The 24,275-nt window shown below is 46.8% G+C and overlaps 1 protein-coding gene across 1 annotated transcript in view; it reads right to left on the bottom strand.

Moving 5' to 3' along the window:
• LOC140426363 (cytochrome P450 4B1-like) overlaps positions 1–10,624 on the bottom strand; it is an 85,830-nt gene extending 75,206 nt beyond the window's left edge. Inside the window, exons 1-2 of the mRNA XM_072511028.1 lie at positions 10,373–10,624; positions 1,590–1,734 (exon numbers count right to left, since the gene is read on the bottom strand). Of these exons, the coding sequence (XP_072367129.1) occupies positions 1,590–1,734; positions 10,373–10,546 (319 nt within the window). The 5' untranslated portion in view covers positions 10,547–10,624. The remainder of the gene's footprint in view (positions 1–1,589; positions 1,735–10,372) is intronic.
• Positions 10,625–24,275: the final 13,651 nt, after the last annotated feature.

Consider the following 24,275-nt stretch of genomic DNA (forward strand, 5'->3'; position numbering starts at 1 on the left):
GAGGATGTGAAGATGGGGTTGGGAGATTGAGGGGAAGGGGGGAGGGAGGGCTGGGGGGTCGCATGGGGATTTGGGGGGTGGGTGCTCCTTTAGCAGGGTGGGAAGAGGGTTGGTGTCTACTCACTCATGCTGCCCACTGTAGGTCGTTGACCTTCTTCCTGCACTGCTGGCCAGTCCTCCTGGTCATACTCCTCGAGCTGACAGCTGCCACCACCTCATCCCAGGCAGCACTGGCTGACTTGTGGCTCTCCCTCCAGGACCCTCAGGGGACAGAACATCCCTCTTGGCCTCCACCGTGTCTATGAGTCTTCCCAGGTCACCGTCCCCGAATCCTGGGGCTGGTCTCCTGGGCACCATTGTTGCGAGCTGGCTGGGGTTGGCTGAGCAAATGCAGCTTAAGTGCTGCTCGACTTTGTTAGCGAAGGGCTGGCGAGCGCGGTCCCGGCAAATCAGCTGGCGAGCCTTCAATTGCGAGAAGCCCATGAGGCCTCGTTAAGTTGACCAATTAAAGTTGAATTGCGTTGCCGGCCTCGCTGGGCCGAGCGCCGGGAAGCTTGCGGCAGTTCCCGCTCGCTAACACACATAGAAATTTTCCTGGAGAATTATGCCCAAAGAGTTAATACTTATAAGGGAAGGATTAGAAAGTTTCAACAAAGAAAATATGTATTTATGGATATTTCAAAGAATCATTGTAGGCACAGTGTGCAAAATGGTCTTCTACACCGTATGATTCTGATTTTCTGTATATCTGTTATACATGATATATGAACTGAAAGAGATGGAGAATAGATGTACTAAATATATATGTAGAGAGAGAAATCAACTGTAAAGGAATTTTTATATATTTATGAGTTTTGGAAATGATAGAAGGGAGTGAAAAGGAACTTGGAGACCAGAACATAATTGGTGGTAATTTTTGACCAATTAGAGGTTGTCCTTGGTGATACGATCACTGAAACCTAAATCAAAGCTCACATTACACTGTCAAAATTGGCTCTGGAAATTCAATTTCCTTTTCTTTTGCTGAATACAAGCACTCCCCTCATCTGTTCAAGACATGTATAGATCTCCCTCAGGGAGGATCCTCTAGCAGTCCTTTTGAATAGGATTCAAGAAAAAGCTTATTTTCTTATCTGTATTGTTTCTTTTACCCCTAGCCTGTATCGTTTTGTGTTTCATTGCAAACCTCTCTATCACAACTATTCTAATCATTGCTCTGGTGCATTTTACATTTTAGTATTTTACTACGTTTAGAACCTTGGGGTAATTCATACAACCTGTTTTCTTTTTAAATATCAGTATAAGTCACCGTACCACAAAATGACTTTACAATGTTACTAAGGATAATAAAAGCTTCCATACAGTAAGACATTTTTAAAATTCCACACATTAAAGCAGCAATATTGCTTTTAAGATGTTGTTAGGCCCTTTCATTCCGTGTTGACAAACCATTCTTGAATCACCAAAATAACCTTGCTTATCTTACAAAATATGACATATTTCCCTTTGGATAAACTGGCAAACTCCTTTAACAATTCAGAGTAAGATCTGCAGCTAATTTATACTGAAAAAAAATTGTTATTTCTTACCTGAAGTTGCAAGTAATGCCTTAGCATAGTCAGGATGGTATACAGCCAAGTATGCTGTAAATGGACCAAACCACACCTGGTGGCCATAAGGATAGCGTTTTGACCATGCCACTGCCTTGTCTAAATCTGTCCCATCTTGAGCAAACTGCAATGAAATTCAACAAGGTGAAATAAAACATTGACAAATTTGCAGGAAGTTACCTCTGAAGTCCATGTCAATCTTGGCATACTCAGAATAACTAATTACCAAGAAGAAAACAAAAGATTCAAAGTAGAGATATTTAACACAAGAATACTCTTCGCCAGTGAAAGTGAACACGATCTGCAGTCTTAAAGCATTCAAAAAGAGGATGGGCTCCTTATGTTAGTTTCTGCTCCTAAGGGTATTTATTTCACTAGTTTTCCAGCATATTACCCAAATGACAATTCTTCACAAGTAACTCTAGACTATAAACCTGTTACAGATTATTCAAACACGACAGGCACCACATTCAAGCATGAGCCATATTTCAGTTCCAGCTCATATATTTTCCAGCAGGCATCACTAAATAATCAGAGAATCCTGAATCATTTATGTTTCCTTCACCCAGGAGTACTGAGGATTTTCCTTGCCGGAGAGCTTGGTTCTACAGCTGTCAGCATAGTTACCTACCAAAATGTCAGGAAGCTGCTGAAAACTGTTCATTGGCCCAGATTTTGCATTTGTAATAAAAATGAAACTGACAGTGTTCCCAATCGTTACTTTGTTAAAAATCACAGCAACTTCTGGCATTGGTACACGTGCAGTTAAATCCTGAAGTTGCTTTTAGTGATTCTCTGTCCCTCTGCAGAAGGAAGTCAATGAGGAATAACTGACACAGTTTGTTGACAGGCCAACAAGAGGCGAGGCAACGTTGGATTTGATTTTGGGTAATGAACCAGGCCAGGTGTTGGATTTGGAGGTAGGAGAGCACTTTGGGGACAGTGACCACAATTCGGTGACGTTTACGTTAATGATGGAAAGGGATAAGTATACACCGCAGGGCAAGAGTTATAGCTGGGGGAAGGGTAATTATGATGCCATTAGACGAGACTTGGGGGGGATAAGGTGGAGAAGTAGGCTGCAAGTGTTGGGCACACTGGATAAGTGGAGCTTGTTCAAGGATCAGCTACTGCATGTTCTTGATAAGTATGTACCGGTCAGACAGGGAGGAAGGCGCCGAGCGAGGGAACCGTGGTTTACCAAAGAAGTGGAATCTCTTGTTAAGAGGAAGAAGGAGGCCTATGTGAAGATGAGGTGTGAAGTTTCAGTTGGGGCGATGGATAGTTACAAGGTAGCGAGGAAGGATCTAAAGAGAGAGCTAAGACGAGCAAGGAGGGGACATGAGAAGTATTTGGCAGGAAGGATCAAGGAAAACCCAAAAGCTTTCTATAGGTATGTCAGGAATAAGCGAATGACTAGGGAAAGAGTAGGACCAGTCAAGGACAGGGATGGGAAGTTGTGTGTGGAGTCTGAAGAGATAGGCGAGATACTAAATGAATATTTTTTGTCAGTATTCACTCAGGAAAAAGATAATGTTGTGGAGTAGAATGTTGAGCCCCAGGCTAATAGATTAGATGGCATTGAGGTACGTAGGGAAGAGGTGTTGGCAATTTTGACAGGCTGAAAATAGATAAGTCCCCGGGACCTGATGGGATTTATCCTAGGATTCTCTGGGAGGCCAGGGAAGAGATTGCTGGACCTTTGGCTTTGATTTTTATGTCATCATTGGCTACAGGAATAGTGCCAGAGGACTGGAGGATAGCAAATGTGGTCCCTTTGTTCAAAAAGGGGAGCAGAGACAACCCCGGCAACTATAGACCGGTGAGCCTCACGTCTGTAGTGGGTAAAGTCTTGGAGGGGATTATAAGAGACAAGATTTATAATCATCTAGATAGGAATAATATGATCAGGGATAGTCAGCATGGCTTTGTGAAGGGTAGGTCATGCCTCACAAACCTTATCGAGTTCTTTGAGAAGGTGACTGAACAGGTAGACGAGGGTAGAGCAGTTGATGTGGTGTATATGGATTTCAGCAAAGCGTTTGATAAGGTTCCCCACGGTAGGCTATTGCAGAAAATACGGAGGCTGGGGATTGAGGGTGATTTAGAGATGTGGATCAGAAATTGGCTAGCTGAAAGAAGACAGAGGGTGGTGGTTGATGGGAAATGTTCAGAATGGAGTTCAGTCACAAGTGGAGTACCACAAGGATCTGTTCTGGGGCCGTTGCTGTTTGTCATTTTTATCAATGACCTAGAGGAAGGCGCAGAAGGGTGGGTGAGTAAATTTGCAGACGATACTAAAGTCGGTGGTGTTGTCGATAGTTTGGAAGGATGTAGTAGGTTACAGAGGGATATAGATAAGCTGCAGAGCTGGGCTGAGAGGTGGCAAATGGAGTTTAATGTAGAGAAGTGTGAGGTGATTCACTTTGGAAGGAATAACAGAAATGCAGAATATTTGGCTAATGGTAAAATTCTTGAAAGTGTGGATGAGCAGAGGGATCTAGGTGTCCATGTACATAGATCCCTGAAAGTTGCCACCCAGGTTGATAGGGTTGTGAAGAAGGCCAATGGAGTGTTGGCCTTTATTGGTAGAGGGATTGAGTTCCGGAGTCAGGAGGTCATGTTGCAGCTGTACAGAACTCTGGTACGGCCGCATTTGGAGTATTGCGTACAGTTCTGGTCACCGCATTATAGGAAGGACGTGGAGGCTTTGGAGCGGGTGCAGAGGAGATTTACCAGGATGTTGCCTGGTATGGAGGGAAAATCTGATGAGGAAAGGCTGATGGACTTGAGGTTGTTTTCGTTGGAGAGAAGAAGGTTAAGAGGAGACTTAATAGAGGCATACAAAATGATCAGGGGGTTGGATAGGGTGGACAGTGAGAGCCTTCTCCCGCGGATGGAAATGGCTGGCACGAGGGGACATAGCTTTAAACTGAGGGGTAATAGATATAGGACAGAGGTCAGAGGTAGGTTCTTTATGCAAAGAGTAGTGAGGCCGTGGAATGCCCTACCTGCTACAGTAGTGAACTCGCCAACATTGAGGGCATTTAAAAGTTTATTGGATAAACATATGGATGATAATGGCATAGTGTAGGTTAGATGGCTTTTGTTTCGGTGCAACATCGTGGACCGAAGGGCCTGTACTGCGCTGTATTGTTCTATGTTCTATATGGTGTGAATTTCCACTTTTACTTTACTCTGTATTCTGTAGAAACCTTGAAAAGGTTACATTAAATGAGCTGTAACTGGGTTGTTACAAAGTCAGAATGGCAGGACGGTGGAGTTGAAGCCACGATGGGATCAGCCATGATCACATTGAGGGTGTTAGGCTCGGGAGGCTAAATTGCCTGCGCCCGCTCCTTGGTCATGTGTGCTGGGGAGGAGATGCTCTGGTTGATTTCACAATCCAGCTCTTGGTCTGTAACACTGTAGGTATCATAGAATCATAGAATTCACAGTGCAGAAGGAGGCCATTTAGCCCATTGAGTCTGCACCAGCCCGTGGAAAGAGCACCCTACCGAAACCCACACCTCCACCCTATCCCCGTAATCCAGTAACACCACCCAAACTTTTTGAACACTATGGACAATTTAGCATGGCCAATCCACCTAACCGGCACATCTTTGGACTGTGAGAGGAAACCGGAGCACCCGGAGGAAACCCACGCAGACACTGGGAGAACGTGCAGACTCCGCACAGACAGTGACCCAAGCCGGGAATCGAACCTGGGACCCTGGATCTGTGAAGCAACTTTGCTAACCACTAAGCTACCGTGCTGCCCCAGCAGATAACAGATGAGGAACATATCAGCAATGATAGAATGGTGGAGCAGACCCGATGAACCGAATGGCCTAATTCTGCTCCTTTATCTTATGAACTATAAATCCTGCTAAACAATCTCTCTGGCCGTGTAAAATTATTTGCTATTTGTGAAATACAAAATTTCCCCATTCCATGATTTAAAAAATCCACAGAATTTTAAAACAATAAAAAAGAATTGAAATATATTTATGCTGGTTCAAATTCTACCTCAATCACTTGTGTATGTCCCAATCATTTTTTTCTGCTTTCTTTAAAATTCTAAAAGTCAGTGAAACAGTCTACTTGTTATTTCTTGGTTTGCTGCCTGTGAGAATTATTCAATGTGATTGGCTGCTGAGCTTGCTTAATGTTATCACTTTTTCAAGACACTAGAACAAAATCAACATTGGGTAAGGTGAAATCCACATCATAACGATCACTAGATCTTTATGGGCAGCCTTCGTCACGGTCAGCAATGAGAACCTTCACCACTGACCGCAAAAACTGAGCCATCATTAACAATAGTAATATTTTTGATTGCATCTATTCTGAGCAATATGCTGAATGAGGAAAATCCTTGAATCAATTGACTCCTTAGTTGTAAAAAAAACACAATTGAAGTGTTGAGCACAGCAGGAGCGATTATCAAAGATTTTTTTTTAAATTTTCCAATTAAGGGACAATTTAGTGTGGCCAATACACCTACCCTGCACATCTTTGGGTTGCGGGTGTGAGACCCACGCAGACATTAGGAGAATGTGAAAACGCCACACGGACAGTGACCCAGGACCAGGATCGAACCTGGGTTCTTGGCGCTGTGAGGCAGCAGTGCTAACCACTGCGCCTGTCATTATCAAGGATAATGCACCCCCAGATCTGCACACCTTTCAGAACTTATTTTCATTGGGAACGTTCTGCATCTATTTTTACCAGCATATTGAAAGCTGAAAGTTCACTTGAGTGCTGGCATCACCATCCAGCATTAATATTTTTAAAGTTTGGATGGGTAGACAAAGGCAGTTTAGTAATAAATAAAAGAAATGGCATAAAATTGTTCAAGGTCAGCTCATCAGGGAAGGGGAGGGTGATGTAAGAGAGGTAGCAATCTCAGAAACAATAAGTGGAATCTTATGAGACCCCACTGAGGCAGACTGGACTGTGAGGGAACTGGCAAGGTCGATATTGGTCTTGCTCCCACCTCTGGGTGATCTTGATAGAGGCAGGCGAACAATGGAAGCAGGTACCCACCTGACAAGAAAAGCTGCACCCAAGGCCTAAATGAATCCACTGGAGGGTTTCCCCTTTGAACATAAGAACATAAGAACTAGGAACAGGAGTAGGCCATCTGGCCCCTCGAGCCTGCTCCGCCATTTAATGAGATCATGGCTGATCTTTGTGGACTCAGCTCCACTCTCCGGCCCGTACACCATATCCCCGAATCCCTTTATTCTTTAGAAAGGCATCTATCTTTTTCTTAAAAACGTTTAAAGAAGGAGCCTCAACTGCTTCACTGGGCAAGGAATTCCAGAGATTCACAACCCTTTGGGTGAAGAAGTTCCTCCTACACTCCGTCCTAAATCTACCTCCCCTTATTTTGAGGCTATGCCCCCTAGTTCTGCTTTCCCTGACCAGTGGAAACAACCTGCCCGCATCTATCCTATCTATTCCCTTCATAATTTTATATGTCTCAATAAGATCCCCCCGCATCCTTCTAAACTCCAATGAGTACAGTCCCAGTCTACTCAACCTCTCGTCATAATCTAATCCCCTCAACTCCGGGATCAACCTAGTGAATCTCCTCTGCACTCCCTCCAGTGCCAATATGTCCTTTCTCAGGTAAGGAGACCAAAACTGAACACAATACTCCAGATGCGGCCTCACCAACACCCTATACAATTGCAGCATAACCTCACTAGTCTTGAACTCCATCCCTCTAGCAATGAAAGACAAAACTCGATTAGCCTTCTTAATCACCTGTTGCACCTGCACACCAACCTTTTGCGACTCGTGCACCAGCACACCCAGGTCCCTCTGCACAGCAGCATGTTTTAACATCTTACCGTTTAAATAATAATCCATTCTGCTGTTATTCCTCCCAAAATGGATAGCCTCACACTTGGCAACATTGAATTCCATCTGCCAGACCCTAGCCCATTCACCTAACCTATCCAAATCCTTCTGCAGACTTCCGGTATCCTCTGCCCTTTTTGCTTTACCACTCATCTTAGTGTCGTCTGCAAACTTTGGCACATTGCACTTGGTCCCCAACTCCAAGTCGTCTATGTAAATTGTGAACAACTGCGGGCCCAACACTGATCCTTGAGGGACCCCACTAGTTACAGGTTGCCAACCAGAGAAACATCCATTTATCCCCACTCTCTGCTTTCTGTTAGTTAACCAATCCTCTACCCATGCTACCACTTTACCCTCAATGCCATGCATCTTTAGTTTATGCAGCAACCTTATGTGTGGCACCTTGTCAAAAGCTTTCTGGAAATCCAAATATACCACATCCATTGGCTCCCCGTTATCTACTGCACTGGTAACGTCCTCAAAAAATTCAACCAAATTAGTCAGACACGACCTACCCTTTGTGAACCCATGCTGTGTCTGCCCAATGGGACAATTTCCCTCCAGGTGCCCCGCTATTTCCTCCTTAATGATAGATTCCAGCATTTTCCCTACAACCGAAGTTAAGCTAACTGGCCTATAATTACCCGCTTTCTGCCTACCTCCTTTTTTAAACAGTGGTGTCACGTTTGCTACTTTCCAATCCTCTGGGACCACTCCAGAGTCTAGTGAATTTAGATAAATTATCACTAGTGCGTTTACAATTTCCCTAGCCATCTCTTTTAACACTCTGGGATGCATCCCATCAGGGCCAGGAAACTTGTCTACCTTTAGCCCCATTAGCTTGCCCAATACTGCCTCCTTAGTGATTCCAATCATCTCAAGGTCCTCACCTATCATATCCTTATTTCCATCAGTCACTGGCATGTTATTTGTGTCCTCCACTGTGAAGACTGACCCAAAAAACCTGTTCAGCTCCTCAGCCATTTCCCCATCTCCTATCATTAAATCTCCCTTCTCATCTTCCAAAGGACCAATATTTACCTTAGCCACTCTTTTTTGTCTTATATATTTGTAGAAGCTTTTACTATCTGCTTTTATGTTCTGAGCCAGTTTACTTTCATAGTCTACCTTACTCTTCTTTATGGCTTTTTTAGTAGCTTTCTGTTGTCCCCTAAAGACTTCCCAGTCCTCTAGTCTCCCACTAATTTTTGCCACTTTGTATGTTTTTTCCTTCAATTTGATACTCTCCCTCACCTCCTTAGATATCCACGGTCGATTTTTCCCCCTTCTACCATCTTTCTTTTTTGTCGGTATGAACCTTTTCTGAACACTGTGAAAGATCGCTTGGAAGGTTCTCCACTGTTCCTCAACTGCTTCACCATGAAGTCTTTGCTCCCAGTCTACCTTAGCTAGTTCTTCCTCTCATCCCATTGTAATCTCCTTTGTTTAAGCACAAAACACTAGTGTTTGATTTTACCTTGTCATCCTCCAACTGTATTTTAAATTCCACCATATTGTGGTCGCTCCTCCCAAGAGGATCCCGAACTATGAGATCATTAATCAATCCTGCCTCATTACACAGGACCAGATCTAGGACCGCTTGTTCCCTTGTAGGTTCCATTACATACTGTTCCAGGAAATTATCCCGGGCACATTCTATAAACTCCTCCTCAAGGCTGCCTTTACCAACCTGGTTAAACCAATCGATATGCAGATTGCCTTCATCATTTCCAATATTGTTGCTAGTCTCTGAGAACATCTCCATGTTAAGGTGCTCCTTCACTCTCCCTTGTTGCATGAGCATGGTCACCCCCCTGGTAGGAATGCCAGCCTTCCAAAACTTCAGTTCCTCTGATTGGGCCTGCAGTCTCAGGAACCCATCAAGAATATCTCACATACAGGTGGGACATGGAAGAATATTTTCAGAAAACGATTAGATTCCACCCAATCCCTCAAAGAACAAAGAAAAGTACAGCACAAGAACAGGCCCTTCGGCCCTCCAAGCCTGCGCCGACCATGCTGCCTGTCTAAACTGAAATCTTCTACACTTCCGGGGTCCATATCCCTCTATTCCCATCCTATTCATGTATTTGTCAAGATACCCCTGAAACGTCACTATCGTCCCTGCTTCCACCACCTCCTCCGGCAGCGAGTTCCAGGCACCCACTACCCTCTGTGTAAAAAACATGTTTCGCACATCTCCTCTAAACCTTGCCCCTCGCACCTTAAACCTATGCCCCCTAGTAATTGACCCCTCTACCCTGGGCAAAAGCCTCTGACTATCCACTCTGTCTCTGCCCCTCATAATTTTGTAGACCGCTATCAGGTCGCCCCTCAACCTTCTTCGTTCCAGTGAGAACAAACCAAGTTTATTGGACCTCTCCTCATAGCTAAAATGGGTTGAATAATCAGCTGATTTATGTTTTGGTAGCATTGGTTGAGAGGAGAAAGAAGAACAGCAGCAGGAAAAATTTGCAGAGGGTTCTCTCCACAATTTCCTTATATGTATTCTCAGTGATCAACAGTCTCCACTGAAAGTGAGAATTCATAAAATTGAGTAAAATGATTCATCTCAAAGGTGAGACGTGTGGCAATACAGTGCTGCTTAAGTACTGCACTGGAGCACAAACCTCAAAGGCTGAAATTCAAAATCTTATTAACTAGAGTTGAGGGCGCTACAAACTGAACTGAGCTGTCACAGCAATATGTGATGGCAGGAAAGAGAGAAACGTTATCTGTTTTTCTCTTATATATGATTGAACTGTGTCTGGAGCAGAGTAAAATTCATTAAATTAACAAAATGACTGCTGAAAATATTGGATATTGCTGAGAAGGAGAGTTCTCCAAGAGCAAGGCAATAACATTTGAGTGATTTATTTCATACATACCTCAAGGGCATGGCCATATAGCCAGTGTGCTGCAGGTCCAGGGAAAGGTTTCAGTGCTGCCATCAACTTCCATCTCTTGCGAAAAAGGTTCAATATTTTGATCAGAATAGATGCTAAACAAATAAGTACAAATAGCTGAAACAGCTGAATTAGGTCTATAGTATACGAGACCATTTTCTGCAGTTGTGTGAATTTTAAGCAAAGGCTGTCTTCAAAGAAGAAGTGTTGAAGCCTGCAGGTCTGGAGTCTCAAATGAGGTCAATTCACTCTGAATCTGCCTTTTAATAGCCACACCTCCAACATAAAGCAGGTTTTGATTGCCTATCCCCTGGACATTCTCCAATTCTCAACCCGCGTTTTTTTTCCTACTGTGTGGTTTCACAGGTCATTCTGGGTACCTTTTTGTCATTGATTTAATATTAAACTGTAAATATTGTGAAATTTGCAACTGATACTACAGCTTACTATTATGGAGTACAAGGCTTACATATATCATAATAGTGGTTATCCTGCAATTGGGTCAATTTATGAAGCAATTGTAGAAGCCAATGAAGCCTTTTCAGAAAAAAAAATCACCGCAGCTTCCCACAGTAAATTTACACAAACTGTCCAAATATTGTGTAAAAGGAAGCTGAACCATGACTTTGCGTGTTGGATATTATTCAGAAAATAATCTAAAGGTGTTGTCCTGATTAGAAATGATATAAATGATATTACTCCTGGCACACCCAGGTCAACTATAGAACAGGCTGAATGTGGAATATAGTCCTCTTGACGCAGACTTAACAATTTACTCTAATATTAAACTCAGAAGGCAACTCTCTCCGGAAGCAATGATTCTCCACCCCCCCCGCCTCAATTTCACAAGCTGTAGATAAACTTCAACTTCACGATGACAGGACATTGGGCCAAACAACTGTTAATGTGATTCAGTTTAAAGTATTAACCTTAAAGGAACAGTTTTAAGCAAAGTGTTGCTACGAAGGCTGCTCAGAAAAATTTGAAAGAAATGTCAGCTAAACATTTCTTTTTTGAGGATATTACAGACAAACTACATTCTGGAAGAAGCCATTTATTTGAGTTCTTTCGTAGGATGTCGTTATCATTTTTGTTTCCCGTCTCCAAATACTCTTGAACCAATTGGCTTGCTGGACCATTTGAGAGAGCAGTTCTGAGTTAGTCACATAGATGTAGATTTGGAGTTATATCACTGAAATGTTATAGCACAGAAGAAGGCACATTGTGTTTGCACTGGCTCTCCAAACGAGCATCACGGCTCACTACCATTCCCCTGCCCTTTCCCCGTGCTCCTGCACATTATTTCTATTGAAATAATCACCTGATGCCTCAATTGAAACTGCCTCCATCACACTTCCAGGCAATGCATACCAGACCCGTGCGGGAGGTGAGTAATTCACGCCAGCAGGACGGGCCAAAGTTTTACGGCCACTTGGCCCATCGGGGCCTGGAGAATCGCCGGGGGGGGCCGCTGTCAACGGCCCCCGACCGGCGTGGCGGGAATTCTGCCGGCCCCTGAAAACGGCGCCGGAGAATAGGGCAGCCGGCATCGGGGCAGCAGGGTGGGATTCGCACCTCTCCCCGGGGATTCTCCGACCCGGTGCAGGGTCAGAGAATTCCAGCCAGGGTGTCAGGACCGCTAATGATATGCCTACTGTACTTTTACCCCACGGGGCAAGCAACGCATTTACACCATTTTTGGGGTGCCGGAGCATCCTGATTTGGTGTCAAACCGGCGCCTACCACGATTTTGGCATCAGAAGCTATTCTCCACCCAATTGTGTTTAGTGATTTCGGCATCGGCAAGTGGAGAATCCCGCCCTTACTTTTTTTTTACATGTGAGAGTACAATCAGAAAAAGGAAGAAGGAAGCAATATGCACAAAGTACCCAGATAAAATTGCTCTATTCCAACCCCCTTTGTGTATGTACAGTGGCTCAGCATTTGCCTGCTGGTTTTATTTACATATTCCCAACCTGGCATGAGGGTTGCCTACACCCCTCCCCACCCCCCCGCCCCTCCGTACTTGGTTAGTTCGGTATACGTCTGCCTCCAGCTCTACGCTGGGGCCTTTGACCCTGCTATCAGGTCCTCTCTTTGTGGCCTTGTTCTCAGCCCCTGTCGTCTGCCTCAGCGGCATTTTCATATATGCCGGATTCACCCCTATACTTCACTCTTGTCTACTCTGTTGTTGCAAATTCCCACCCCATTCTCAATTTCCCACTTCTTTCCAAAGCCCTTGAATATGTTGTCACTTGCCAAATTGTGCCTATTTTTCCTGGATCCAGTAATAAAAACGAGTTGGATGCTTCAATAAGTCAGTAAGCGTGAATTCAGCTCATCCTTTATCCTTCTCTTTCCATGCACCTGCTCATAGATTCTCTCCTCACCCATCCATATCGATAGCCCAGGCATTGATTGCAACAGCACATTGTTTGTTTTTAAGGGATGTGGACATCACTGGCTAGGCCGGCATTTATTGCCATCCCTAATTGCCCTTGAGAAGATGGTGGTGAGCTACCTGCTTGAATCACTGAAACCCATGTATCATCTCCCATCCACAATCCCAGCGCATACACCTCCAATTTTCTCCCTATCACTGCTGGCAAGCATTCCATCCTTTTCTAATCTGTTCCCAATTGCTCAAAGCTGAGCTTCCTCTTAACATACTTTTGAATTCACACTCTGGACATTTCAACTCTCATACTATCTCCCTTCCTTCCCCACATATCACGGGCAGGTTCTTCGTCGGCCGGCGCTGAAATCGGGAAAGGTGATTGGGCGGAGAATCGTTTTTGATTTGCCGGGTTCACGCCAAAATTGCAATTCTCCGGTGCCTGGACAGTGGCATACAGTAAACGCCGTTTGCATATCATGAGTAAGGTTTCAAAGTTACAGGAGTGTACCGATAGGCAGGAAGGTTGTTTAAAGTGTGTCTTCTTCAATGCCAGGAGCGTCCGGAATAAGGTGGGTGAACTTGCGGCATGGATTGGTAACCTGGGACTTCGATGTTGTGGCCATTTCGGAGACATGGATAGAGCAGGGACAGGAATGGTTGTTGCAGGTGCCGGGGTTTAGATATTAAAGTAAGCTCAGGGAAGGTGGTAAAAGAGGGGGAGGGGTGGCATTGTTAGTCAAGGACAGTATTACGGTGGCAGAAAGGACGTTTGACGAGGTCTCGTCTACTGAGGTAGTATGGGCTGAGGTTAGAAACAGGAAAGGAGAGGTCACCCTGTTAGGGGTTTTCTATAGGCCTCCGAAAAGTTCCAGAGATGCAGAGGAAAGGATTGCAAAGATGATTCTGGATAGGAGCAAAAGGAACATGGTAGTTGTTATGGGGGACTTTAACTTTCCAAATATTGACTGGAAACGCTATAGTTCAAGTGCTTAAGATGGGTCTGTTTTTGTCCAATGTGTGCAGGAGGGTTTCCTGACACAGTATGTAGATAGGCCAACGAGAGGCGAGGCCATATTGGATTTGGTACTGGGTAATGAACCAGGACAGGTGTTAGATTTGGAGGTAGGTGAGCACTTTGGTGATAGTGACCACAATTCGATTAAGTTTACTTTAGTGATGGAAAGGGATAGGTATATATCGCAGGGCAAGAGTTATATCTGGGGGAAAGGCAATTAAGATGCGATGAGGCAAGACTTAGGATGCAACGGATGGAGAGGAAAACTGCAGAGGATGGACCCAATGGAAATATGGAGCTTGTTCAAGGAACAGCTACTGCGTGTCCTTGATAAGTATGTACCTGTCAGGCAGGGAGGAAGTGGTCGAGCAGGTGGGAACCGTGGTTTACTACAGCAGTCGAAACACTTGTCAAGAGGAAGAAGGAGGCTTATGTAAAGATGAGACATGAAGGTTCAGTTAGGGCGCTCGAGAGTTACAAGTTAGCTAGGAAGGACATAAAGAGAGCGCTAAGAAGAGCCAGGAGGGGACATGAGAAGTCTTTGGCAGGTAGGATCAAGGATATCCCTAAAGCTTTCTATAGATATGTCAGGAATAAATGAATGACTATGGTAAGAGTAGGGCCAGTCAAGGACAGTAGTGGGAACTTGTGCTTGGAGTCCGAGGAGATAGGAGAGGTGCTAAATGAATATTTTTCGTCAGTATTCACACAGGAAAAAGACAATGTTGTTGAGGAGAATACTGAGATTCAATCTACTAGACTAGAAGGGCTTGAGGTTCATAAGGAGGAGTTGTTAGCAATTCTGGAAAGTGTGAAAATAGATACGTCCCCTGGGCCGATGGGATTTATCCTAGGATTCTCTGGGCAGCTAGGGAGGAGAATGCTGAGCCTTTGGCTTTGATCTTTAAGTCATCTTTGTCTACAGGAATAGTGCCAGAAGACTGGAGGATAGCAAATGTTGTCCCCTTGTTCAAGAAGGGAGTAGAGACAACCCCGGTAACTATAGACCAGTGAGCCTTACTTCTGTTGTGGGCAAAATCTTGGAAAGGTTTATAAGAGATAGGGTGTATAATCATCGAGAAAGGAATAATTTGATTAGAGCTAGTCAACACGGTTTTGTGAAGGGTAGGTCGTGCCTCACACACCTTATTGAGCTCTTTGAGAAGGTGACCAAACAGGTGGATGAGGGTAAAGCAGTTGATGTGGTGTATTTGGATTTCAGCAAAGCATTTGATAAGGTTCCCCACAGTAGGCTACTGCAGAAAATACAGAGGCATGGGATTCAGGGTGATTCAGCAGTTTGGATCAGAAATTGGCTAGCTGGAAGAAGACAAAGGGTGGTGGTTGATGGGAAATGTTCAGACTGGAGTCCAGTTACTAGTGGTGTACCACAAGGATCTGTTTTGGGGCCACTGCTGTTTGTCATTTTTATAAATGACCTGGAGGAGGGCGTAGAAGGATGGGTGAGTAAATTTGCAGATGACACTAAAGTCGGTGGAGTTGTGGACAGTGCAGAAGGATGTCCCAAGTTACAGAGGGGCATAGATTTTTAAAAAAATATATATTTTTATTAAAGTTTTGGAACACAATTTTTCCCCCTTACAAATCAACAAAAATGGTAACATGATAACTGATAGATAACATTGTTAAAATAAAATAGTGAACTAACAAAATAACATGAAATAGTGCTCCCCCCAGCCCCCTCACCCCATCTAGAAAACAAACAATTTACCCCCCTCCCCCACCTTCCCCCCCCCACCCCCCCGGGCTGCTGCTGCTGGCTATCTATTTCCCCCCTAACGTTCCGCTAGATAGTCGAGGAACGGTTGCCACCGCCTGGTGAACCCTTGAGCCGATCCTCTCAGCGCAAACTTCATCCGCTCCAGTTTTATGAACCCCGCCATATCGTTTATCCAGGCCTCCACGCCGGGGGGTTTCGCTTCCTTCCACATGAATAAAATCCTACGCCGGGCTACTAGGGACGCAAAGTCCACAATATCGGCCTCTTTCGCCTCCTGCACTCCCGGCTCATCCGCTACCCCAAATATAGCTAACCCCCAGCTTGGCTTGACCCGGACCTTCACCACCTTCGAGATCACTCCAGCCACTCCCCTCCAATACCCCTCCAGTGCCGGACACGACCAAAACATATGTGTGTGATTCGCCGGGCTTCCCCCGCACCTCCCGCATTTGTCCTCCACTCCGAAGAACCTGCTCAACCTCGCTCCCGTTATGTGTGCTCTATGTAGCACCTTAAATTGAACCAGGCTAACCCTGGCACACGAAGAAGAGGAATTTACCCTACTTAGGGCATCAGCCCACAAACCCTCCTCAATCTCCTTCCCGAGCTCTTCTTCCCATTTTCCCTTCAGTTCTTCTACCAGCTCCTCCCCCTCTTCTCTCATCTCCCGGTATATTTCGGACACTTTGCCCTCCCCGACGCACACCCCCGAAAGCACCCTGTCCTGGATCCCTTGTGTCAGGAGCAGCGGAAATTCCCTCACCTGTTGTCTCGTGAACGCTCTCACCTGCATATACCTAAAGATATTCCCCGGAGGCAGCTCATACTTTTCCTCTAGTGCTCCCAAGCTCGCAAACGTCCCATCTATAAATAAGTCTCCCACTCTCCTAATTCCTGCCCGGTGCCAGCTCTGAAATCCTCCATCCAACCTTCCTGGGGCAAACCTATGGTTGTTCCTGATTGGGGACCACACCGAGGCTCCCAACACACCCCTCTGTCGCCTCCATTGACCCCAGATACTTAATGTTGCCGCCACCACTGGGTTCGTGGTAAACTTTTTCGGGGAGAGCGGTAGTGGCGCCGTCACCAGCGCTTTTAAGCTCGTTTCTTTGCAGGACGCCATCTCCAGCCTTTTCCACGCCACCCCCTCTCCCTCTATCATCCACTTACGGATCATCGCCACGTTGGCGGCTCAGTAGTAATCGCCCAAATTCGGCAACGCCAGTCCCCCTCTGTCTCTGCTACGTTGCAGGAACCCCCCTCCTTAACCTCGGGGCCTTCCCTGCCCACACGAAGCTCATGATGCTCCTATCTATTTTTTTGAAAAAGGCCTTAGTGATCAATATAGGGAGACATTGGAACACAAATAGGAACCTCGGGAGGACCATCATCTTAATCGCCTGCACTCTGCCCGCCAGTGACAGCGGCTGCATATTCCACCTTTTGAAACCCTCTTCCATTTGTTCCACCAGCCGAGTCAGATTGAGTCTGTGTAAGGTTCCCCAGCTCCTGGCTATCTGAATCCCCAGGTATCAGAAGTTTTTTTCCACTCTCCTTAGCGGCAGGCCATCTATCCCTCTACTCTGGTCCCCAGGGTGTATCACAAAAAGCTCACTCTTTCCCATGTTAAGCCTATATCCCGAGAAATCTCCAAACTCCCTCAATATCTGCATGACCTCTGTCATTCCCCCCCCACTGGATCCGCCACATACAGCAGTAGGTCATTCGCGTAGAGTGACACTCGGTGTTCCTCTCCCCCTCTAACCACCCCTCTCCATTTCCTGGAGTCTCTCAGCGCTATGGCCAGTGGTTCAATTGGCAGCGCGAACAGTAATGGGGACAGCGGGCATCCCTGTCTTGTTCCCCTATGTAGTCGTAAATACTCTGACCTTTGCCGATTTGTGACTACACTTGCCATTGGGGCCCCATAGAGGAGATTAACCCAGCTGACAAACACCTCCCCGAACCCGAACCTCCTCAGCACCTCCCATAGATACTCCCGCTCTACCCTATCAAATGCCTTCTCTGCATCCATTGCCGCCACTATCTCTGCCTCCCCCTCTGCTGGGGGCATCATTATCACCCCCAATAGCCGTCGCACGTTGACATTCAATTGTCTCCCCTTTACGAACCCTGTCTGATCTACGTGCACCACCCTGGGACACAATCCTCTATCCTCATTGTCAGTACTTTTGCCAGCAACTTGGCGTCCATATTTAGGAGTGAGATAGGCCTATAAGACCCGCATTGCAGCGGGTCTTTATCTCGCTTCAGGATTAGTGATATCGTCGCCTCCGACATTGTCGGGGGTAGGGTCCCCCCTTCTCTGGCCTCGTTAAAGGTTCTTACCAGCAGCGGGGCCAATAAGTCCACATATTTCCTAAAAAATTCCACCGGGAACCCGTCAGGTCCCGGGGCCTTCCCTGTCTGCATGTTCCCCAGCCCTTTGGTCACCTCGTCCACCCCAATTGGCGCCCCCAGGCCTGCCACCTCCTGCTCCTCCACCCTCGGGAACCTTAGTTGGTCCAGAAACTGTTGTATCCCCTCTTTTCCCTCCGGGGGTTGGGACCTATATAACCTCTCGTAAAAGGTCTTGAACACCTCGTTTACCTTCCCTGCTCTCCGCACCGTGGTTCCCGTTTCATCCCTAACTCCCCCTATTTCCCTCGCCGCTGTCCTCTTTCGAAGCTGGTGGGCCAACAGGCGACTCGCCTTTTCCCCATATTCATATCTCATCCCCTGTGCCTTCCTCCACTGTGCCTCTGCCCTCCTTGTGGTCAGCAGGTCGAACTCCGTCTGGAGTCGTCGCCTCTCCCTGTATAGTCCTTCGTCCGGGGCCTCCGCATATTTTTTATCCACACTCAAAATCTCCCCCAGTAATCTTTCCCTACAATGTTCCTAGCCTCAAACGACACCCGTTTCCCCACCAATATGGCCACCCCTCTATTCTTTGCATCCAGCCCTGAGTGGAACACCTGTCCCACCCATCCTTTCCTTAACCTAACCTGGTCCGCCACCTTCAGGTGCGTCTCCTGAAGCATGGCCACATCTGCCTTCAGCCCCTTTAAGTGCGCGAACACTCGGGCCCTCTTAATCGGCCCATTTAGACCTCTCACGTTCCACGTGATCAGCCGGACTGGGGGGCTGCCCGCCCCCCTCCCCTGTCGACTAGCCATCATCCTCTCTTGGCCAGTCCCACGTTCCGGTTCCGCGCACCCACCTGACCCTCAGGCGGCGCATTCCCAACTTGACCACCTTTTCTCTTACCAGCTCCCCTTCGATCTCCGCAGCAGCAACCCAGTTGTCCCCCCCTCCCTCCCCCCCTCCCCTCCCCCCCGCCCCCGCTAGATCCCCATCTAGCATGGTTACTCCCCCCATATTGCTTCCGAAAGTCAGCTGACTTCAACTGACCCCGGCTTCTCCACTCTCTCCTTGACCCCCTGTGTGACGAACCCCCATCCTCCTTGCGCCTATCTTCCCGCCATCCTGTCTCTGGCGTGGGAAAAGAAAAAGAAACCCTGCGCTTTCTAGTGCCATCCCGCCCCCCATGGCGCAGCTCCCCCTACTGCCCCGCTCTCGTTCCCTGTCCCCCGCCTGTGTCTCTTCTTCCCCCCCACCGGCGCCCACATTTCTCAGTGTGTCCCCCTCCCCAATTTACACCTCTATACATCAGCATTTTCGTTGCCCCTCCAACATCAGCCCCTCAGTTCTGGTCCAGTTTCTCTTTTTGAATGAAGGTTCATGCTTCTTCCGACGTTTCAAAATAGTAATGTCTGTCCTGGTGCGTGACCCACAATCGCGCCGGCTGCAACATACCGAACTTCACTTTCTTCTTATGCAGCACCTCCTTGGCTCTATTGAAACTCGCCCTCCTTCTCGCCACCTCCACACTCCAATCCTGATACACTCGTATCACCGCATTCTCCCATCTGCTACTTCGTACCTTCTTGGCCCATCTCAGAACCACCTCTATCATTGAAGTGGTGAAATCGCACGATCACCGCCCTAGGTGGTTCTCCAGCCTTTGGTCTCCTCGCAGGGACCTGGTGGGCCCCTTCCACTTCCAAGGGGCCCGAGGGGGCCTCAGCTCCCATTAGCGAGCGTAGCATCGTGCTCGCGTAAGCCCCGCCGTCAGCTCCTTCCACTCCCTCGGGGAGACCCAGGATCCGGAGGTTCTTTCTCCTTGATCTGTTTTCCAGGACTTCAATCCTTTCGGTGCACTTCTTATGGAGCGCCTCGTGCATCTGCATTTTGACCGCTAGGCCCAGGATCTCGTCCTCGTTGTCCGTTACCTTCTGCTCCACCACACGGAGCTCTATCTCCTGGCACTTTTGTGTCACTTTAAGCCCCTCGATTGCCTGTAGCATTGGGGCCAGCACCTCCTTCTTAAGCAGCTCCACACACCGTCATAAAAATTCGTCCTGGTCCGGTCCCCATGTCGCCTGGGCTCCCTCCGACGCCATCTTGCTCCTTTCTTTCTTCTGCCACTGCCCTCGAGGATTCTCCGAGATCTGGCCGCCGCCGCCGATATTTTTCTTTTCCGCTGGGGGGGACTCCCTGTTGCTTCACCCCACACCGGGTTTCGTCCCGAAAGAATTTCCCGTTGGGGCTCTTAAAAGAGCCCGAAGGTCCGTTTGAGCTGGAGCCACCGAAACGTGCGGCTTAGCTGGTCATCGCTGCAACCGGAAGTCCCAGAGGGACATAGATAAGCTGCAGCACTGGGCTGAGAGGTGGCAAATGGAGTTTAATGCAGAAAAGTGTGAGGTGATTCATTTTGGAAGGAATAACAGGAAGACAGAGTACTGGGCTAATGGTAAGATTCTTGGCAGTGTGGATGAGCAGAGCGATCTCGGTGTCCATGTACATAGATCCCTGAAAGTTGCCAGCCAGGTTGAGAGGGTTGTTAAGAAGGCGTACGGTGTGTTAGCTTTTATTGGTAGAGGGATTGAGTTTCGGAGCCATGAGGTCATATTGCAGCTGTACAAAACTCTGGTGCGGCCGCATTTGGAGTATTGCGTGCAATTCTGGTCGCCGCATTGTAGGAAGGATGTGGAAACATTGGAAAGGGTGCAGAGGAGATTTACCAGAATATTGCCTGGTATGGAGGGAAGATCTTATGAGGAAAGGCTGAGGGACTTGAGGCTGTTTTTGTTAGAGAGAAGAAGGCTAAGAGGTGACTTAATTGAGGCATACAAGATGATCAGAGGATTGGATAGGGGGGACAATGAGAACCTTTTTCCTCAGATGGTGATGTCTAGCACGAGGGGACATAGCTTTAAATTGAGGGGAGATAGATATAGGACAGATGTCAGAGGTAGGTTCTTTACTCAGAGAGTAGTAAGGGTGTGGAATGCCCTGCCTGCAACAGTAGTGGACTCACCAACACTAAGGGCATTCAAATGGTCATTGGATAGACATATGGACGATAAGGGAATAGTGTAGATGGGCCTTAGAGTGGTTTCACAGGTCGGCGCAACATCGAGGGCTGAAGGGCCTGTACTGCGCTGTAATGTTCTATGTTCTATTAGCGGGCCTGATCCGGTATTCTCCGGAGCCACTGCGATTCTCTGCCTCCACTGGGGCGAATTCCCAGCGGCGAGTTTCACTTGTGCTTATAAAAATTGAGAAATAGGTGCCGTGGCTGATGAGGGAGAGAGAGGAGGAAAGACACGCAGAGGTGTAACCGTGGGCTGCCAGACCTGACACTGGCCGGGCTGGCTGGGATGGTGGTGGTGGGGGAATGGGCCGTGGGGCCAAGCTTAGCCCCAAGGGACTGGGGCGGTGTCCAGGCACGGAATTCCATTGCCGTGCATCTTGCTGTGCATCCCATTTACCATCCACCTTGGCTCCTGGTTCTGGAGATGCCATCAGCCGATTGGGTGCGCCCCACCCCACCACCAACCCTCCATCCACGCCCTACTCTCTGCCATACCACCCAATCCCAAGTGGCTGCCATCCTCTGATGGGGCATCACGCAGCCCACCCAAGGGCAATGCTCACATCAGACCCTACAGGGGGACACCAGGCAGGAATCCTGGAGCATACCACTGGCAAGGGCAGTGCCAACCGATGCTACCCCTGGCAGCAGGGACGTGTGCAGCAGGGACGTGTGCCAGGACCAGGGGTGTGGGGACGGTTGGGGACATCCGGGGGTAGGGTCCGCAGTGCCAACCGGGGGCACCGTGTTGCCTGGTGAATCTGGTTGGGCACCGGGTGCGCATCATCCTGACATGTTGGCTTTTCGTCCCCTGCAGGCAATGGATATTGGAATACAACCAACAATGATGGCCTTCCTCCTAGTCTCCGGAGTCCTGCGGGATGCACTGCAGCTGTACGAGCTGGAGCTTTTTGAGGAGGAGGAAACTGTGGCAGTGGAGTGTGCCCCAGAGGCAACGCTGAGAATGGAGAGCCAGCCACCCAACAGGCTGAGGAGAAGGAGGTGCAAAGGAGGTGATGCTTGAGGCTGGCTCATGCATACCAGCAGTGCTTACATTTGAGGACCTGCTGGACTGGGCATGCCATTGAAGACTCCGGTTGAGCAGGGGGTCAGTCCAACATATGTGCCAGATCATGGCATACCTGGCACTGTGGTGGAATGGGGGAAGACACCTACTCCGGGTGGCCGTCAAGGTGATGGTCATATATACAGATATGTGCCCTAGCCCCTATTGCTAAACTATGCCCTGCACCGTGTCTAGTTAAGTGGTGTCTAATTTTCTGGCCTTACGGGCCCTAACGCTACGTCTAGGTGGATCTCAGATGGTACATGAGGAGTGGAGGTGACCTGCTGTGATTCCCGCCCTAGGACCTGTTTCTCCTGTTGTCATGTGAGAGTACCTTTAAGAAATGGGTGTTTATAAATGGGTGTGTATATAAATATCTGTAGTGAGAGTACTTTTAAGAAATGGGTGTTTATAAATGGGTGTGTATATAAATATCTGTAGTAAGAGTACCTTTAAGAAATGGGTGTTTATTACTGCAGTGATGTTGGAGAGTGGGTGGAGCTGGGCTGTCTGTTAGCTTTTTACTTTCGCTTTAGGCTTTTTGCTGCAGGGTGGTTTGGTTTCATTTTAGTTTTGGAGAAGCTGCAATCACAGCAGCATGTGTGTGAATCTCTGCAAGCTTATGAATGTCCATTTGCTGATTTCAATGTGGTAACTGTTCTCAGTGAAGTTAAACCTGAGTTTCTTCTGTTAAAGGTTTTGTTTTTAAGTCATATGGATGTTAAAAGGAAAGCTTAAAGGATTACTTTGTGTTGTAGTCTTTGGGGGTTGTATTCGAATTAATGGTTGCTAAGATGTTCACTCTATGGTTTAAAAAGGTTAACTTGAGTTCATAGAATAAATATTGTTTTGCTTTAAAAAATACTTTTCCATTTCTGCTGTACCACACCTGTAGAGTGGCCCGAGTGCTCCCCATATCACAATCTATTAAAAGTTGTGGGTCAGGTGAACTCCATGATACACTTTGGGGTTCTCTAAACCCTGGCCCATAACAAATTGGGGGCTTGAGGGGGATAACAGTCTATCTATTGGATTTGCTTAGTGAACTTAAAGACAGTGAGGGGTGAGCATATTGTGGTTGCTTTTCAGGTGTGGTATTCTAGTTTACGTAGGGAGTGTGTTGTGGACAATGGCTCTTTCAGAGGCTCTGAAGCTTTTGGGGGTGGAGACAGTCACACGCAGTACCTTACGGACAGAGACTAAAAGCAGACTGTTAGATTTGGCAAAAACTTTGCAGTTAACATTACCTGACAAAATGCGAAAAGGTGAGGTAATTATGGTGGTGGCTAAGCATTTAAAATTGCCTGAGATACAGTTTGACTCATTGGAAATGGCAAAAATTCAGTTCCAAATGAAACAAATGACACATGAGAAAGAATTAAAGCAGCTTGAATACGAAAGAGATAGAGAGGAAACAGAAAGAGAAAGGGAGATACATATCAGGGAAAAAGATAAAGCGAGAGAGTTTGAACTTCAGAAAATGACCATGAAACATGACAGTCAGTTAAAATTGGCAGGCGTAAAGGGAAACATACAGTTGGATGATAGTAATGAGGATAGTGAGAAAGAGCATCATAGTCGAAGGCTTGGTGATCTATTTAAATATGTCCAAGCATTGCCAAGGTTTCATGAGAAGGAGGTAGAAGCCTTTTTCATTTCATTTGAGAAGGTAGCTAAGCAAATGAAATGGCCACAGGACATGTGGGTATTACTAATTAAAACAAAGGCTTAGAAATTTAAGGAAAGAATTTGGTCAAACATACATGGAGTTTGAAAGGCTCAAACAAAGTAATGTTGTCAGGTGGATAAGGGCTTTGAAAATAGACCAAACATATGAAGCTCTCAGAGAAATTATACTTTTGGAGGAGTTTAAAATTAAATTTCTGATGTAGTGAGAACTCATGTGGAAGAGCAATGGGTTAAAACTGTGAGGTTAGCAGCAGAAATGGCAGATTATTATGAATTAGTTCATAAATCAAAGCTTGGTTTCCGACATCAGTTTCAGCCTGTAAGGGATAGAAACTGGGGACATGAGAAATACTCAAGTGGGAAAGGTAAAGGTGACCTGATGGGAGATAATAAGGAGAGTGTACCTCAGACTAAAAAAGAAATCCAGGAGGGTGGAAGAAACATGAAAAGTTTCAAATGTTTTCACTGTAATAAACTAGGCCATGTAAAGTCACAGTGTTGGTGGTTGAAGAAAAGCACTGGGAAGGTGGTAAAACAGG

This window comes from Scyliorhinus torazame, chromosome 7 (assembly GCF_047496885.1).
Source record: "Scyliorhinus torazame isolate Kashiwa2021f chromosome 7, sScyTor2.1, whole genome shotgun sequence".
NCBI lineage: Eukaryota > Metazoa > Chordata > Chondrichthyes > Carcharhiniformes > Scyliorhinidae > Scyliorhinus > Scyliorhinus torazame.